The 17,760-nt window shown below is 42.3% G+C and overlaps 3 protein-coding genes across 16 annotated transcripts in view; 1 reads left to right on the plus strand and 2 right to left on the minus strand.

The window, feature by feature from the left end:
• Positions 1-4,742, minus strand: part of eif2ak2 (eukaryotic translation initiation factor 2-alpha kinase 2) — a 34,131-nt gene extending 29,389 nt beyond the window's left edge. For all 4 annotated transcript variants that reach the window (XM_014157892.2, XM_014157890.2, XM_014157888.2 and 1 more), the window contains exon 1: positions 4,489-4,742. The gene's annotated coding sequence lies outside the window, so the exon portion shown is untranslated. The remainder of the gene's footprint in view (positions 1-4,488) is intronic.
• An 839-nt stretch (positions 4,743-5,581) lies between these two features.
• gpatch11 (G patch domain containing 11) lies at positions 5,582-10,057 on the minus strand. 3 transcript variants are annotated; one of them, NM_001146621.1, is given in 8 exon segments: positions 5,582-5,970; positions 6,059-6,140; positions 6,457-6,579; positions 6,821-6,911; positions 8,207-8,327; positions 8,525-8,566; positions 8,938-9,164; positions 9,673-9,811. In NM_001146621.1, coding segments are annotated over 8 exon segments (795 nt in total). In that variant the 5' UTR covers positions 9,723-9,811; the 3' UTR covers positions 5,582-5,911.
• Positions 10,058-11,152: 1,095 nt separating this feature from the next.
• heatr5b (HEAT repeat containing 5B) overlaps positions 11,153-17,760 on the plus strand; it is a 150,050-nt gene continuing 143,442 nt past the window's right edge. For 5 of the 9 annotated variants that reach the window (XM_045702259.1, XM_045702260.1, XM_045702261.1 and 2 more), the window contains exons 1-4: positions 11,154-11,279; positions 11,782-12,003; positions 12,209-12,420; positions 17,288-17,396. In XM_045702259.1, the coding sequence (XP_045558215.1) occupies positions 11,878-12,003; positions 12,209-12,420; positions 17,288-17,396 (447 nt within the window). In that variant the 5' untranslated portion in view covers positions 11,154-11,279; positions 11,782-11,877. Of the gene's footprint in view, positions 11,280-11,781; positions 12,004-12,208; positions 12,421-17,287; positions 17,397-17,760 lie in introns of all 9 variants that reach the window. The other 4 variants (XM_045702256.1, XM_045702258.1, XM_045702264.1 and 1 more) reach the window with 2 other exon arrangements.

Here is a 17,760-nt window from a genome sequence, read left to right on the forward strand (position 1 = left end):
TATATACTACAACATTTTTGTATTTTACTTTCTTACTACTTTTTGATATTTATGAGTCTTATATTTTTGTATGTATTTTTATATTTATATAGTTTTACATGTTATGATTATTTATTTGTGTTTTTCCAAATATCTGGGGGGGGGGCACGCTGAAGGGGGGGAGGTTCCCCCAGGGAGCCATACAAGCTTGTCACGTCCTGACCAGTATAAGGGGTTATTTGTTATTGTAGTTTGGTCAGGACGTGGCAGGGGGTATTTGTTTAGAGTGTTTCGGGGTTTGTTGGGCTATGTGTTTAAGTAGAGGGGTGTTTGTTTAGAGTGTTCCGGGGTTTTTGGTTATGTTCTATGTTAGTATATTTCTATGTTCTGGTCTAGTCTTTTTAGTTCTATGTTTAGGGTTATTGGATGGACCTTCAATTGGAGGCAGCTGTTCCTCGTTGCCTCTGATTGAAGGTCCTATATAGAGGGGTGTTTTTGTAATGGGTTTTGTGGGAAGTTGTTTTTGCACTGCTAGGGTTAGCCTGCAAAACTGTTTAGCTGTCATTTGTTTTCTTGTTTTTGTTACGTGTTCAAGTTTATTAAAATAAACGTTAAAATGAGCACTCAACTCGCTGCGCCTTGGTCTACGCCCTTTGACGGCCGTTACAAAGCTAGAACTGCCACTGGGCGCATATGACAAATAAAGTTTGATTTGATTATTGGATATGCCAGCTGCCAGAATAGCTAGTAAAGTTTTTCAATGGGATCTAACCATAGGGGGAGCCTGGGCAACTGAAATGTCTGACCTTTTTCCAACAGTCTGACTGTGAACATCTGTACGAAAACAAAATCAAGGGAGACATAGATATTGCATCAACAGCTGTTTTTTAATCATATGTGACCTGATTCAGGAAACTAGATATATGTCGCAAGTCACAACTTCACATTATGAAAAAAAATGGTTGGAGGAGATGAATCATAAACCCAAATTGAGAACCTTTTGTTTGATTAACGGTGAATTGGTGTGTGAGAGAAATATTACGTATAACCAGGTCATATCAGGGGTATTTTCTCTGCGTATTGAAACAGGTCAGATCAGGGATATTGCCTCTGCGTATTGAAACAGGTCAGATCAGGGGTATTTTCTCTGCGTATTGAAACAGGTCAGATCAGGGATATTGCCTCTGCGTATTGAAACAGGTCATATCAGGGGTATTTTCTCTGCGTATTAAAACAGGTCAGATCAGGGATATTTCCTCTGCGTATTGAAACAGGTCGGTATTGTGGTGAAACGGAAGAGGAAACACTATGTAACTATTGTGACCTCTAAGAAATTGAGAAATGAAACTCATTTTATCCTCTATTGCCCTTTCTACCACAATATACGCTTCCTCTTATTCCAGAAAGCACACCAGACATACTCTGGCATTATGTAGCTGAGTGATGAGGAGACAAACCACCAGATATACCCTGGCATTATGTGGCTGAGCGATGAGGAGACAGACCACCAGATATACCCTGGCATTATGTGGCTGAGCGATGAGGAGACAGACCCCCAGATATACCCTGGCATTATGTGGCTGAGCGATGAGGAGACAGACCACCAGATATACCCTGGCATTATGTGGCTGAGCGATGAGGAGACAGACCACCAGATATACCCTGGCATTATGTGGCTGAGGGATGAGGAGACAGACCACCAGATATACCCTGGTATTATGTGGCTGAGCCACGAGGAGACAGACCACCAGATATAACCTGGTATTATGTGGCTGAGTGATGAGGAGACAGACCACCAGATATACCCTGGCATTATGTGGCTGAGCGATGAGGAGACAGACCACCAGATATACCCTGGCATTATGTGGCTGAGTGATGAGGAGACAGACCACCAGATATACCCTGGCATTATGTGGCTGAGCGATGAGGAGACAGACCACCAGATATACCCTGGCATTATGTGGCTGATGATGAGGAGACAGACCACCAGATATACCCTGGCATTATGTGGCTGAGTGATGAGGAGACAGACCACCAGATATACCCTGGTATTATGTGGCTGAGTGATGAGGAGACAGACCACCAGATATACCCTGGCATTATGTGGCTGAGTGATGAGGACACAGACCACCAGATATATCCTGGCATTATGTGGCTGAGTGATGAGGAGAAACTGAAATGTTTTTTTTTGGTCCATTGTGTATTTCCGTTTGCAGAATATTTACATAAAGCCTGGAATAAAAGAAAAGGCTAAATATAATTAAATAACAAAAAATATTTATCTTCTATGTGGTGAATGGTACATGTGTATATAGATTGTGTATAGACTTATCTCCCACAGGAATCTTCTTTTGGTGCCAGACTGGGTTCAAATGCAATTCTGGAGATGGTAAACCGTCGAGACTGTACCTATGACTAATCAAGTGAAATAATGCCCTTGTCTAAAAATGTAGGCCTAATCAATACGGTAGATGTGCGTGCCCAGGGGACTGCAGAGCACAACCTGGAGGAATGGACAGATCTGCCATTTCATTATCTGGCAACTTCTTTTCTTTCATTTTGACAGGTTATATTTATAGCCCTACTATTTAGCTACACATGGTTCTATATAGTACCACATATGGGTTCTTTGGCTTGTAACCACAGGGAAACCCTTTTTGGGGCTATATAGAACCCTTTATGGGGCTATATAGAACCCTTTTTAGCGCTATATAGAACCCTTTTTGGGGCTATATAGAACCCTTTTTGGGGCTTTATAGAACCCTTTTTGGGGCAATATAGAACCCTTCTTGGGGCTATATAGAACCCCTTTTGGGGCTATATTGAACCCTTTTTGGGGCTACATAGAACCCTTTTTGGGCTATATAGAACCCTATTTGGGGCTATATATAACCTTTTTTGGGGCTATATAGAACCCTATTTGGGGCTATATAGAACCCTTTATGGGGCTATATAGAACCCTTTTTGGGGCTATATAGAACCCTTTTTGGGGCTATATAGAACCCTTTTTGGGGCTACATAAAACCAATGATGGTTCAATAAAGAACTCTTTCCTAACATTCTATATTCTATGGTTATAACAATTTTTTATGGTTCTTTATTGAAGCTTTATGGAGAATGGTTTTGTAAAGAACCTTTCTCAATCTGAAAGGTTCTTTATAAATCATTTTGATGAACCATACAGGTTTTTTGTTTATTATTCAGGTAAGCCATATTATATTGTTGAAATTCCATAGGTGTTATTATTGTGTTAAGTTGAATCAAGTCGCTACCTCTGGAACAGCTGGGGGTTGGTTCCTGAGGAGAGAACTGAGACCCACTGGCTGATTTAGTTAACCGTTCTCAATTGACTCAAGACCTTACAGTACATGAGTCAGTCACTGGCCATAGGTTTGTGTAATATGTAATGGCATTACACAACACATAAAATAAACTGTAATGACACTATTACTCATGGTTGCACAAAAAGGTCTGTGCCCAAAACCACTCCCTCAGATATTCCAATGAGCCGCCTCCCTTACATTTTTATTATCACTAAAGGATCAAAGAACCCTTTTGTGAAAAGTAAAGAATCGTTGAAGAGCTCAAAGGGCTCTTTGAGTCATTATGGTTCCACATAGAACCATCACCCTTCCCAAAGAACCCTAATTTCTTCCTATGTAATGAATGACCTAACATCTAGCTAATATTTAACTTCTTACTTCTGCTAAGAAACTAGCCTTTCTCTCTTCCAGCTGTTCTTATGTGCAATGGGCTATACTGACTCAAACCTCTACTTTATTCCTTGTATCTACTTTATTCATTTTCACGTGTAATCCCAGGAATTAGCTACAGGCTACAAAAGCTGTAGGACATTTATTTTACACTTTTTTTTATATACTAGGCCTAATAGCCTTTTATTGGAGAGAAACAGTCTTGCTCTTGTTAATTGCTGAATGTAAAATAGGCCTAGTCCAAATTAACTGTCGGGTAAGGAAGGTTGGCTTCGTATCGGTCATAGTAATGGTTATCAACTGTACCGCAGAAATGGAACGTGAATCCCAGAAAATAGATATTGTGGTAGCAGCTGCAGAGAAGTACTTGTGTGTACGAGAGTTGGGTGTTTTTATTTGTTGTTGTTTTTATCACAAAGTATAATGGATTTATACTAGAGTCCAGTTGGGGACAGTAACGCAACATATTGGATGCAAACCACCGTTAAATCCCACCGAAGAAGAACTCTCCGGTGGGAAAAGTTGAGAGAGCGTGCGTTGGTGGGATCACTTTGGCCACAGAAATGATATTGTTACATTGCTAATGGTTGAACAGGTCGAACAGAGAGATGAACACAGTGAAAAATAAGATCCAAACAAATTGACATCCATTCGAAAAATGGAAATCAGTTGGGAACCAAAGCAAGGACTGACATGATATATTTTTTTCGTGACATGTGCATTGAAGTATTATTTGCAGTTCACACTATGACAATGAACACACCCTATAATGTACTGAATAGTCTGTGCTACTTACCGCTTTATTAATAGGCCTTTGAGCGTGCAGTAGAATGCGTTGACCAGTGGGTTGATCGGTGTAGAACGATAAACGTTCCTCTAGTGTGGATGCTCTCTAACGTTTTATAGTTATTTATAATTTATTGTTATAGTCCTTGGTGTAGATGGTCCCCACTAGTGTTACCGACTGCACTGCTGTCAGTGTCCAGTCATCGCGCTTTACTTTCGTTTTGTGCTTCTAAAGAGAGGAAAAGTTTCTACAGAGAGGTAAAGGAAGAGAGATGCTCAACTCGGATGAAAATCTGTCTCCCTCCAGCAGGTTGCGTGAGTTTTTTTTAATGGAGGTCAATAAGTGTCGAATATGGTCAACAAAAAAAGTAATGGCTTATTTGCTACGTGAGATTTATTTGCTCTAATATAAATGTTCCAATGCTTAAATTGTTACGAGTTTACTGATTTAAGTGGGGACGTGACATCACGGCAATTTTGAACCCCCCCCCCCACTATATCGGAATTTGTTTCGAGACGGCTATGCATATTCAGGAATTGAGGATAGTGGCATAGCGTCTCTCTCTATTAAATACAGGCGGTTGACGTTAAAAATCCAAAGAAAGGATAAGGCGGGGGAGCTAGACAGTCCGCCGGTCCGCGTTGTGGACAACAACGCCCATTGTTAGGAAGGAGAGACGCATATCTTGTCAGTATATCCATAATCTTTGGTTTCGATTTCCCGAACCCTACGTCATCAGTCAATATGGCTACTGGGCTGACGCCTGTGTGTTGGCTACAAAGAATTATATTCCCCAAAATAAAACTAAACGAAATTCAGTTAGTAATATGTATCTGAGAAGTGTTAGGTTAAACGAATAAGAAAAAAAAGTATGTTTACATGCCAATAAATTGGTGAAAGTGCCAAAGTACATATATTTTTTTAAACAGCTCCAAAAATTATATCTGCATTTGCTAATAAATGTTGCATCCTATTGAATATAACGTGTTCGATAAGGAGGCAAACATGTCGACTTCGTGGTCTGTGGATGACATGGATGAATGAACCCTATGCAAATATCAAGTTTGCCTGTCAAATGTACAATTAACACATTCCAGGTTATAATCTAAATATCATTTTAATTCATGGTTTCTGAATCATATATATAAAAAAAAGTGTTTTAATTTATTAATCAAAAACAACATGTTCAAGAAGAAAATGCATACAATTTCCTGTCTACATTATAAATAATACAAATTCACACTTTATAGGTCAAAACCCCCCCCTTCATGTAACCTTATTCATTGTGATCTAAAGAGGAAAAATCCAAATCAGTACTCCTACAGAAACGCTTCATACATACGGCCTCTGATCCCATTTATAATCCCCGTACGTTAAATGAATCCAAACTGGCCGGTGCCTCCTGTCTCTTCTGTAGATTATTCCGCAGTGGTCAGTCATCGTGATCTGCAGCTGCGTCTCCAGGACAATTCGAACACAGATCCTCCTCATCTGTAGGTCACAAACAGTGTAAAGTTGTATTTAATGTCTTTATAATGGCCAGGGATGTTTTATTTAAGTGAGTAGGATTCATTCTTACCATTGTAAGCGGTCCCACACCATATGCAGTAAAAATGGACCCCTCTTAAATATGACGTCAGAATTTGTAGCTTGTCCAGTGACTAGAAAAGATCATGAAAACAGGGTTGTCACAGGAGGAACTTCAAAATAATAATCTTAATTCAATTTATTCTTTCGTCTATTCTTAACTCAACCCTAGTGTTTCATGCCATTATAACGTCTATTCTTAATTCAACCCTAGTGTTTCATGCCATTATAACGTCTATTCTTAATTCAACCCTAGTGTTTCATGCCATTATAACATCTATTCTTAATTCAACCCTAGTGTTTCATGCCATTATAACGTCTATTCTTTAACTGGCCATATCTTTAGTCTCTTTCCTGAGCTTCTATCATATTCAAATGAAATGTACTAACAGTTAACTCATCCTCCTCCACCTTGTCTTCTTTCTCCTCCTCCTCCTCCTCAACCACCTTGTCTTCCTCTTCCTCAACAACCAGTTTAGGCCAGTACCAGTCTTCTCTGGGCACCGGGACACCCTGGAGTTTAAAAAGGAGAATATTCAGTATAGTCAGAGTTAAACATAAAAGGCCTTGTCTTCTTCTTGTCAATAGAGTTCGTGACTAGCTAGGTTTCAATGCAATTGGCAACAGATTTTCAGGCAAATATTGTAAAATCCACACATTTTCCACCAGAGGTGTGTTTCCACCAAATAAACTTTTTGCAGATAAAAGGCTGTGTATGTGTGTGTTTGTGTGTGTGTGTGTGTGTGTGTCTAACCTTCTGACTGTCCAGCTGCTCACAGGCTTTCTGACTCCTCCTGAGGTCCCCCTCAATCTTTTGCTCTTCCCTCTCTGTCCTCATCCTCACTCTGATGTAGAACACGCGCACACACACACACACACAGCATTAGAACACATGTACACAGCATTAGAACACATGTACACAGCATTAGAACACATGTACACAGCATTAGAACACATGTACACAGCATTAGAACACATGTACACAGCATTAGAACACATGTACACAGCATTAGAACACATGTACACAGCATTAGAACACATTTGACCAGCACCTGACTGGTGCCATTAGACCAGAGCCAATAGGGTATAGGGTGCCATTAGACCAGAGGCAATAGGGTATAGGGTGCCATTAGACCAGAGGCAATAGGGTATAGGGTGCCATTAGACCAGAGGCAATAGGGTATAGGGTGCCATTAGACCAGAGCCAATAGGGAATAGGGTGCCATTAGACCAGAGCCAATAGGGTATAGGGTGCCATTAGACCAGAGGCAATAGGGTATAGGGTGCCATTAGACCAGAGCCAATAGGGAATAGGGTGCCATTAGACCAGAGCCAATAGGGAATAGGGTGCCATTACACCAGAGCCAATAGAGTATAGGGTGCCATTAGACCAGAGCCAATAGGATATAGGGTGCCATTAGACCAGAGCCAATAGGGAATAGGGTGCCATTAGACCAGAGCCAATAGGGTATAGGGTGCCATTAGACCAGAGGCAATAGGGTATATGGTGCCATTAGATCAGAGCCAATAGGGTATAGGGTGCCATTAGACCAGAGCCAATAGGGTATAGGGTGCCATTAGACCAGAGCCAATAGGGAATAGGGTGCCATTAGACCAGAGCCAATAGGCTATAGGGTGCCATTAGACCAGAGGCAATAGGGTATATGGTGCCATTAGACCAGAGCCAATAGGGTATAGGGTGCCATTAGACCAGAGCCAATAGGGTATAGGGTGCCATTAGACCAGAGGCAATAGGGTATAGGGTGCCATTAGACCAGAGCCAATAGTGTATAGGGTGCCATTAGACCAGAGGCAATAGGGTATAGGGTGCCATTAGGCCAGAGCCAATAGGGTATAGGGTGCCATTAGACCAGAGGCAATAGGGTATAGGGTGCCATTAGACCAGAGGCAATAGGGAATAGAGTGCCATTAGACCAGAGCCAATAGGGTATAGGGTGCCATTAGACCAGAGGCAATAGGGTATAGGGTGCCATTAGACCAGAGCCAATAGGGAATAGGGTGCCATTAGACCAGAGGCAATAGGGAATAGAGTGCCATTAGACCAGAGGCAATAGGGAATAGGGTGCCATTAGACCAGAGGCAATAGGGAATAGAGTGCCATCTGGGACTAGGTCTTTACCTGAAGTCCTCCAGGGACTGTTTCTCATTCTGTTGTTTGGCCCGGGCTTTCTGACGGTAATGTTCAAGTTCTTCCTCCGCTTTCCTCTTCTTCACTCCCTCCATCCCGATGCCACCTCTGTCTGAGTGATACATAACCACAGGATGATGCAGTAGGTTTACAACCATTGCAATAACAGAAGGTTATGTTAGAGGTAATGTGTTAATTGCATTAGGTAGGCTACATCTCTTCAGAAAGGTCATGTTGATGCACACACTGTCAATGTGTAGGTTCGTATTTACTTTACTTTTTGTCTTGGATATGAAAATGAATTCTCACCTGTTTTGATATTTAGTGGGATAGGTTCCACTCTTCCCGCCCCTGCAAGAGGGAATAAAGACAGGAATCAATGCTTGAAGAAAATCTACCATGTGATGTCAGGTCTGATCATCATATTGTAACAACTTTTTTCCAAAACAGCGACCTCGTCAAGGGTTCACATCTCTTAGCGGAACTGCTAAGGTGTTGGGTTGACAGTATCAAAGTGCTGGGTTCAAGCCCCAGTCTGGACTACTCCCTGACTTTGCTACAATACTAACTCCATCACTAAAGAGACCTGACTGGCTTAGTTATTGTGATGTCTGGCCTAACTCTTAGTTCAATACAATAAAGTCAGGCATTTATTTCTGAATTGAACTGATTCAGTTAAGAAGTAATATGATTCATTCTGAGTTGAACTGGAGAGGACCAACCCTGCTTCCCCAGGCCTTGTCCAGCTTTGTAGCCCATCTTCTGCAGCAGAGCAAAGCCCTTGTTCTCGTTGCTAATGGTGCTGTGCTGTGCCGTCTCTCTACTCTCCTGCTCTAACTCTTTAATAGTCTTCTGGCGGTTCTTAACGTTCTTCTCCTTGTGAAGAACCTCTTTCCTCAGGGCCTCCTTCACACGCTTCACCATCGGGATACCGGGCTTCACATCTGGTCTGCCAGGGAGATGGACACAGAGAGAACCTTGCATATAAATGGAGAACTTAGCTATAAAACGGAACACACATGTAATAACCAGACAATAGACACTAAAGTATATATTTTTAATATTCTTCTGTGGAATGTGTAACAAAATATGAGGTGAGACAGTCACCTGAGACCCGACGTGCAGGCTTTTGATCCAGCCAATTACTACTCCTACTACTACTAAAATGAATCAGCATGCCTTTGACTAGTTAGCCAAATCTGCCTCTCAAACAAGTAGACCAAGCAAGAGACCAAGGTATTATGTCGTCTTTATTCATTGCATTTCTATATGCAACGTTTGGCAACCGAACGTGGCTCCTATTCATCTGTGTAGCTAGCTAATTAGCTACGTTAACTACTGTTACAGTAACTAGCTAGCTAGCTAATGGTACCCATTATCACAAATCCACACACTGATGTAATCGTTAGTCACAATTTATTTGCTCACCGTACGGAAACTGAAGAAGAAAAACTCACATTTGACTGAGAAAGGCATCGGACATGTAATCATCTTCGTCTTCAGCCATTATTGACTTGTAAAACCAAACAAGTGAACTATTGTAGGACTATTATTTTTCAGCTGGCCATTCACCTTTTCTCGGTCGTCACTAACGTTAGTTAGTTACCACATCCACAATGTCATAATCAGCTAAACCCCGCCTATTTCTACAATTAATCTTTTTAAAATTTGATTTCAAACATAACCTTAAACACACCAAGTTACTGACTTTATGCCTAACCTTAACCTTGAATTAAGACCAAAAAGCAAATTTTTGTTTTTATGATTTTTTACGATATAGCTAGACACAAACGTAAAGTGCAAACACTTCTCTGTTTTCACTGGAGCTAGGATTATTTACTTTCTCTGGTTATGTTTTATATGCAGAACCAGACTTTGTGGCTGTGGTAACTAGTGACAACCCTTTTCCGTTCGCGAAAAGATTCCGCCTGCAACCTCTGCACATTTGATTGGTTCCGTTGACATGTTGCGCGTCTAAATACTATTTATGGGAGAAAATACGACATAGAAATGTACAGAAGATCCAGAACTAATATAGTATTATACCTTTAATCAAATCATAAGATTCAATATTACCCCAAAATGTTGTCCTGACATTTTGATGAGTTTCCCGCCTGAACAATAATAAAAAATGTTTTTTTTTTAACAACAATAAATCAATATAAAAAGGTACACAAGTATACATAAAGAATATACAAAGGACAGTTGTCTATGGGCAGGGCCAGGGGCGGAGCTAACGTATTACATAAAGCCTAAAATATACTGTTGGTACAGTATTTAATTGTCTTAAAAATATTCTTCAATTTATTTTGGTAAGGTAAGAAAAATGAGTGTTTTTTTTTTAATGATTTACATTTAGGAATATGAAATTTGGCCAAAAGATTTAATTACATACACTTGTTTCAAATGATTTATATCGTTGGTAAATAATCTAAGCAGTTGCATCTCTCCATAATAGGGTCAAACCTTGTTCAAATAGAATTTAGAATCTACTGTGTGCCACTGACCAATGACGTGTATAACCTATGGTTTTCTGACGTTATTGCTGCATTCATATGCTAGGTCCGGGTACCTCGAAAAGCCGGATTATCTCCGAGTCGATTTGAAGCCACCGGTCGGCCATATTGGTACTCCCTAGTAGGAACAGTCCTCCGTAGGAATGAATGGAATTCTACAGTATTTTAATTAAATGTTTCAAGTACAAAATTACATGTATTTAAGTATTTATGTTGTTTTAGTGTGGAAAGTAACATTAGTATTCTCAAAAATATATATTTTAAGGAAAATGTTTTATGTAATTTATATTTAATTTTTCTGTTCAGCTGACATCATTTAATTTTAAATTATGCATTAAGGTGTCTGTAATATAATAAACGTGTCAAAAACCAATGTATACGTTAATATATACATTTCTATGGCTTTCAAAAAAAAAATATTTTTTAAATGAAGAGTACCAAGATGGCTGCGCGGTGACTTCAATACAGCGCCCCTGTCACCGTTCATGGTTTATAAACATTATTGGCCATCGACACAGTTAACGTCAAATGATATTGGCGACAAACAGGTAGGACGAGTTTTTAATTTTTTTATTATTTGGTATAATTTAAAGCGTATTCAATATTTACGTCTGTGATTAACTTTCTGAAATATATGCTTGTGTTCGTGCCTTTTTTCGGCATTAATTTGCGTCTAGTAAACTGTGGTAAGTGTCCTGAAATGCTAATGTTTTGCTAGCTGTGGTCCTAACCCTCTTCTATCATTGTAACGTCAGTCAACAATTTTATGAACGTAGTTCGTTAGCTAGGTATCAGTTTAAATTAGTTGGGTTACACGACGGACCGGTACTATGAGCATTGTAACGTTACCAAGTTAATATTTGTGTTAGTTAACTACTAGCCAATATAGTTGACAGGTGCGACCACATCGGACTCTGTAACGTTAGCTTGTAGCTAGCTAACGTTACATCCTCTGCTCTGACGTTTATCTTTTGGTCTCTTATCGGGCCTGATATAAAACCATTGTGAATATACTGAGATCCTCTCCCCCCCCCGATACATTTCCAATAGTTGAGGTTGTGTCATTGACTCTGTGAGCTGAAAGAGAGGACCTTTTTACCCAAGAGTTATCGGCTATTAGCTACCGCTAGCTAGGTTACTATCGCCATGGAGTTGGCTCACAGTCTACTTCTGAACGAGGAAGCCCTAGCTCAGATCACTGAGGCTAAGAGACCCGTCTTCATCTTCGAATGGCTCCGCTTCCTGGACAAGGTTCTAGTGGCAGCAAACAAGGTGAGTTGACAAGATAGACTAATTTTCTCACGCTAGTCCATACCTGTGTTACACCACACACACACACACACACACACACACACACACGTGCTGTCAGTGTTATTCAATTGACTCTATCTGCAACCTACGTTTTGTTGTTTGCGTGCCTGTGTTTTGAGTGTTAATCTCTGTCTGTCTGTCTGTCTGTCTGTGTCCCCGCCGCCAGGTGGATGTGAAGGAGAAGCAGAAGAAGTTGGTTGAGCAGCTGACAGGGTTGATCAGCAGTGCCCCTGGCCCTCCCACCAGGAAATTGCTAGCTAAGAACCTGGCTACCCTCTACAGCATAGGAGACACCTTCACCGTCTTCCAGACGCTGGACAAGTGCAACGACATCATCAAGAGCAAGGATGACACGCCCACCTACCTCCCCACCAAACTGTGAGCTTTTTAGTTTGATATATCTTTATGCATTAGATGTAGGTCTCAGCATTATAATTATAGGATTTAGATGTAGGTCTCAACATTAAAATTATAGTATGTATGTATGTATGTATGTATGTATGTATGTATGTATGTATGTATGTATACTGCTCAAAAAAATAAAGGGAACACTTAAACAACACAATGTAACTCCAAGTCAATCACACTTCTGTGAAATCAAACTGTCCACTTAGGAAGCAACACTGATTGACAATACATTTCACATGCTGTTGTGCAAATGGAATAGACAACAGGTGGAAATTATAGGCAATTAGCAAGACACCCCCAATAAAGGAGTGGTTCTGCAGGTGGTAACCACAGACCACTTCTCAGTTCCTATGCTTCCTGGCTGATGTTTTGGTCACTTTTGAATGCTGGCGGTGCTTTCACTCTAGTGGTAGCATGAGACGGAGTCTACAACCCACACAAGTGGCTCAGGTAGTGCAGCTCATCCAGGATGGCACATCAATGCGAGCTGTGGCAAGGTTTGCTGTGTCTGTCAGCGTAGTGTCCAGAGCATGGAGGCGCTACCAGGAGACAGGCCAGTACATCAGGAGACGTGGAGGAGGCCGTAGGAGGGCAACAACCCAGCAGCAGGACCGCTACCTCCGCCTTTGTGCAAGGAGGAGCAGGAGGAGCACTGCCAGAGCCCTGCAAAATGACCTCCAGCAGGCCACAAATGTGCATGTGTCTGCTCAAACGATCAGAAACAGACTCGATGAGGGTGGTATGAGGGCCCGACGTCCACAGGTGGGGGTTGTGCTTACTGCCCAACACCGTGCAGGACGTTTGGCATTTGCCAGAGAACACCAAGATTGGCAAATTCGCCACTGGCGCCCTGTGCTCTTCACAGATGAAAGCAAGTTCACACTGAGCACATGTGACAGACGTGACAGAGTCTGGAGATGCCATGGAGAACGTTCTGCTACCTGCAACATCCTCCAGCATGACCGGTTTGGCGGTGGGTCAGTCATGGTGTGGGGTGGCATTTCTTTGGGGGGGCCGCACAGCCCTCCATGTGCTCGCCAGAGGTAGCCTGACTGCCATTAGGTTCCGAGATGAGATCCTCAGACCCCTTGTGAGACCATATGCTGGTGCGGTTGGCCCTGGGTTCCTCCTAATGCAAGACAATGCTAGACCTCATGTGGCTGGAGTGTGTCAGCAGTTCCTGCAATTTAATAAGATTATTTCATTCATTCAGATCTAGGATGTGTTATTTTAGTGTTTCCTTTATTTTTTTGAGCAGTGTATATACACACATACATGTGTGTGTATATATATGTATGTATATATTATTTATATGTACATATGTGTGTGTGTGTGTGTGTATACATATATGTGCGCGCGCATTCGGAAAGTATTCAGACTCCTTAACTTTTTCCACATTTTGTTACATTACAGCCTTATTCTAAAATGCATTAAAAAAAAAAGCACAATACCCCATAATGACAAATCAAAAACAGGTTTCTAGTAATTTTTGCAAATGTATTACAAATAAAACTCTATCACATTTACATAAGTATTCAGACCCTTTTACTCAGTACTTTGTTGAAGCACCTTTGGCAGCGATTACAGCCTCGAGTCTTCTTGGCTATGACCCTACAAGCTTGTCAAACCTGTTTGGGGAGTTTCTCCCATTCTTCTCTGCAGATCCTTTCAAGCTCTGTCAGGTTGGATGGGGAGCATCACTGCACAGCTATTTTCAGGTCTCTCCAGAGATGTTAGATCGGGTTCAAGTCCAGGCTCTGGCTGGGCCACTCAAGGACATTCAGAGACTTGTCCCAAAGCCACTCCTGCGTTGTCTTGGCTGAGTGCTTAGGGTCATTGTCCTTTTGGAAAGTGAACCTTCGTACCAGTCTGATGTCCTGAGTGCTCTGGAGCAGGTTTTCTTCAAGGATCTCTCTGTACTTTGCGCCGTTCATCTTTCCCTCGATCCTGACTAGTCTCCCATATCTCGCAGTTGAAAAACATCCCCACAGCATGATGCTGCCACCATGCTTCACCGTAGGGATGGTGCCAGGTTTCCTCCAGTGACGCTTGGCATTCAAGCCAAAGAGTTCAATCTTGGTTTCATCAGACCAGAGAATCTTGTGTCTCATGGTCTGAGAGTCCTTTAGGTGCCTTTTGGCAAACTCCAAGCAGGCTGTCATGTGCCTTTTACTGAGGAGTGGCTTCTGTCTGGCCACTCTACCATAAAGGCCTGATTGGTGGAGTGCTGCAGAGATGGTTGTTCTCCCATCTCAACAGAGGAGCTCTGTCAGTGACCATCGGGTTCTTGGTCACCTCCCTGACCAAGGCCCTTCTCCCCCGATTGCTCAGTTGGCAGGGCAGCCAGCTCTAGGAAGAGTCTTGGTGGTCCAAACTTCTTCCATTTCAGAATGATGGAGGCCACTGTGTTCTCGGGGACCTTCAATGCTGCATAAATGTTTTGGTACCCTTCCCCAGATCTGTGCCTCGACACAATCCTGTCTCTGAGCTCTACGGATAATTCCTTTGACCTCATGGCTTGGTTTTTGCTCTGACATGCACTGTCAACTGTGGGACCTTATATAGACAGGTGTGTTCCTTTCCAAATCGTGTACAATCAATTGAATTTACCACAAGTGAACTCCAATCAAGTTGTAGAAACATCTCAAGGATGATCAATGGAAACAGAATGCACCTGAGCTCAATTTCAAGTCTCATAGCAAAGTGTCTGAATACTTATGTAAATAAAGTATTTCTGTTTTATTTTTATTACATTTGCCAAAATGTCTTAATCTGTTTTTACTTTGTCATTATGGGGTATTGTGTGTAGATTGCTAAGGATGTTTTTGTATTTAATCCATTTTAGAACAAGGCTGTAACGTAACAAAATGTTGAAAAAGTCAAGGGGTCTGAATACTTTCCGAATGCACTTTATATACAAAGAAAATTATGTGAACACCCCTTCAAGTGAGTGGATTCGGCTATTTCAGCTACACCCGTTGCTGACACGTGTATAAAATCGAGCACACAGCCATGCAATCTCCATAGACAAATGTTGGCAGTAGAATGGCCTTACTGAAGAGCTCAGTGACTTTCAACGTGGCACTGTCATAGGATGCCACCTTTCCAACAAATCAGTTCGTCACATTTCTGCCCTGCTAGAGCTGCCCCGGTCAACTGTAGGTGCTGTTAGTGTGAAGTGGAAACGTCTAGGAGCAACAACGGCTCAGCTGCAAAGTGGTAGGCCACACAAGCTCACAGAGCGGGACCGCCGAGTACTGAAGCACGTAGCGTGTAAAAATCATCTGTCCTCAGTTGTAACCGTCACTACAGAGTTCCAAACTGCCTCTGGAAGCAACATCAGCACAATAACTGTTAGTCGGGAGCTTTATGAAATGGGTTTCCATGGCCGAGCTGCTGTACACAAGCCTAAGATCACCATGCCAAATGCCAAGCGTTGGCTGGAGTGGTGTAAAGCTCACCGCCATTGCACTCTGGAGCAGTGGAAATGCGTTCTCTGGAGTGATGAATCACGCTCACCATCTGGCAGTCCAATGGACTAATCTGGGTTTGGTGGATGCCAGGAGAACGCTACCTGCCCAAATGCATAGTGCCAACTGTAAAGTTTGGTGGAGGAGGAATAATGGTCTGGGGCTGTTTTTCATGGTGCAGGCCCCTTAGCTCCAGTGAAGGGAAATCTTATCGCTACAGCATACAATGACATTATAGACAATTCTTTGCTTCCAACTTTGTGTTAACCGTTTGGGGAAGGCCCTTTCCTGTTTCAGCATGACAGTGCCCCCGTGCACAAAGGGACGTCCATACAGAAATGATTTCTCGAGATCGGTGTGGAAGAACTTGACTGGCCTGCACAGAGCCCTGACCTCAACCCCATCAAACAACTTTGGGATGAATTGGAAAGCCGACTGCGATCCAGGCATCATGACCACAACATCAGTCCCCCGCAGCAATCTTCTAACATCTCGTGGAAAGCCTTCCCAGAAAAGTGGAGGCTGTTACAGCAGTAATGTTCCAACATCTAGTGGAAAGCCTTCCCAGAAGAGTGGAGGCTGTTATAGTAGCAAAGGGGGGGACCAACTCCATATTAATGCCCATGATTTTGAAATGAGATGTTGGACGAGCAGGTGTCCACATACTTTTGGTCATGTCGTGTAATTCTATGCATGTTGGCTCTAGGTCATTATACTGTAGCTGTACGCTTACAGTGGCTCTGTTGACATGATTTCATTTTAGTCATTCAATGGACTTGATCAAATCAAATACACAAGTATTTCTTTTTAAATTAAAATCTCTGAACCCTCTATCATCTGTTTGTATGTAGCCTGAAAGTGAGGTTATGAACGTCTAGGCCTACGTCCGTCCTGTTTTGTTGACATCACATCAGAATTAGTAGTTGATGTTGATATGCGCCGTGATATTCTGTGGTTTTTAAAGCGGGATTAAGACGAGGTTTGAGAGAGACAGCTCAGCGGATTATCTGTGATCTATAGCAGGAGTTAATGGTGCTCCAGTGTTTCCATCATGGCCTTTTTTTTTTCGGAGGAAACATCTGTCCATGCAGTGTGTTTGTAATAATGCAGTCCCAGGAGATTTACCTGATTTGAGTTCACATAAAATTGGACAATGATTTTATAATATTCACATGAAAATATGTCGCAAATTGGATGGAAACCTAGCTACTGGCTGTCTTGTGACTGGATGCTGTCTTGTGACTGGATGCTGTCTTGTGACTGGATGCCTACTTGAGACTGGGTGTGAATGGGTAAAGAATAGCTTCCAGTCTATAATTGAGTGGTAATGAACTGCTCTCTTACGCTTATCGTGGTTTGTTTTGCAGCGCTGCGGTGGCCTGTATTGGGTCCTTCTATGAGAAGATGGGACGGATGCTGGGAAGCTCCTTCCCGGACACCATCACCAACATGCTGAAAGCACTGAAGACTGCGGAGGTAAGGGCTTCCTAGGTTTTAGAGAGCAGGGGTGAGGGCTCCCTAGTTTTTAGAGAGCAGGGGTGAGGGCTCCCTAGGTTTTAGAGAGCAGGGGTGAGGGCTCCCTAGGTTTTAGAGAGCAGGGGTGAGGGCTCCCTAGTTTTTAGAGAGCAGGGGTGAGGGCTCCCTAGGTTTTAGAGAGCAGGGGTGAGGGCTCCCTAGTTTTTAGAGAGCAGGGGTGAGGGCTCCCTAGGTTTTAGAGAGCAGGGGTGAGGGCTCCCTAGGTTTTAGAGAGCAGGGGTGAGGGCTCCCTAGTTTTTAGAGAGCAGGGGTGAGGGCTCCCTAGTTTTTAGAGAGCAGGGGTGAGGGCTCCCTAGGTTTTAGA

The sequence above is a fragment of the Salmo salar genome, chromosome ssa19 (assembly GCF_905237065.1).
Source record: "Salmo salar chromosome ssa19, Ssal_v3.1, whole genome shotgun sequence".
Lineage (NCBI taxonomy): Eukaryota > Metazoa > Chordata > Actinopteri > Salmoniformes > Salmonidae > Salmo > Salmo salar.

Bases quoted from the DNA above. Each gene is read 5' to 3' on its own strand.
- gpatch11 (XM_014157893.2), bottom strand. From the start codon at position 9,706: ATGATTACATGTCCGATGCCTTTCTCAGTCAAAT. The intron at 6,141-6,456 runs GTTAGTACATTT...GATCTTTTCTAG, and splicing joins TGGAGGAGGATGAGTTAACT to TCACTGGACAAGCTACAAAT. The intron at 5,971-6,058 runs GTAAGAATGAAT...TGTGACCTACAG, and splicing joins GTGTGGGACCGCTTACAATG to ATGAGGAGGATCTGTGTTCG.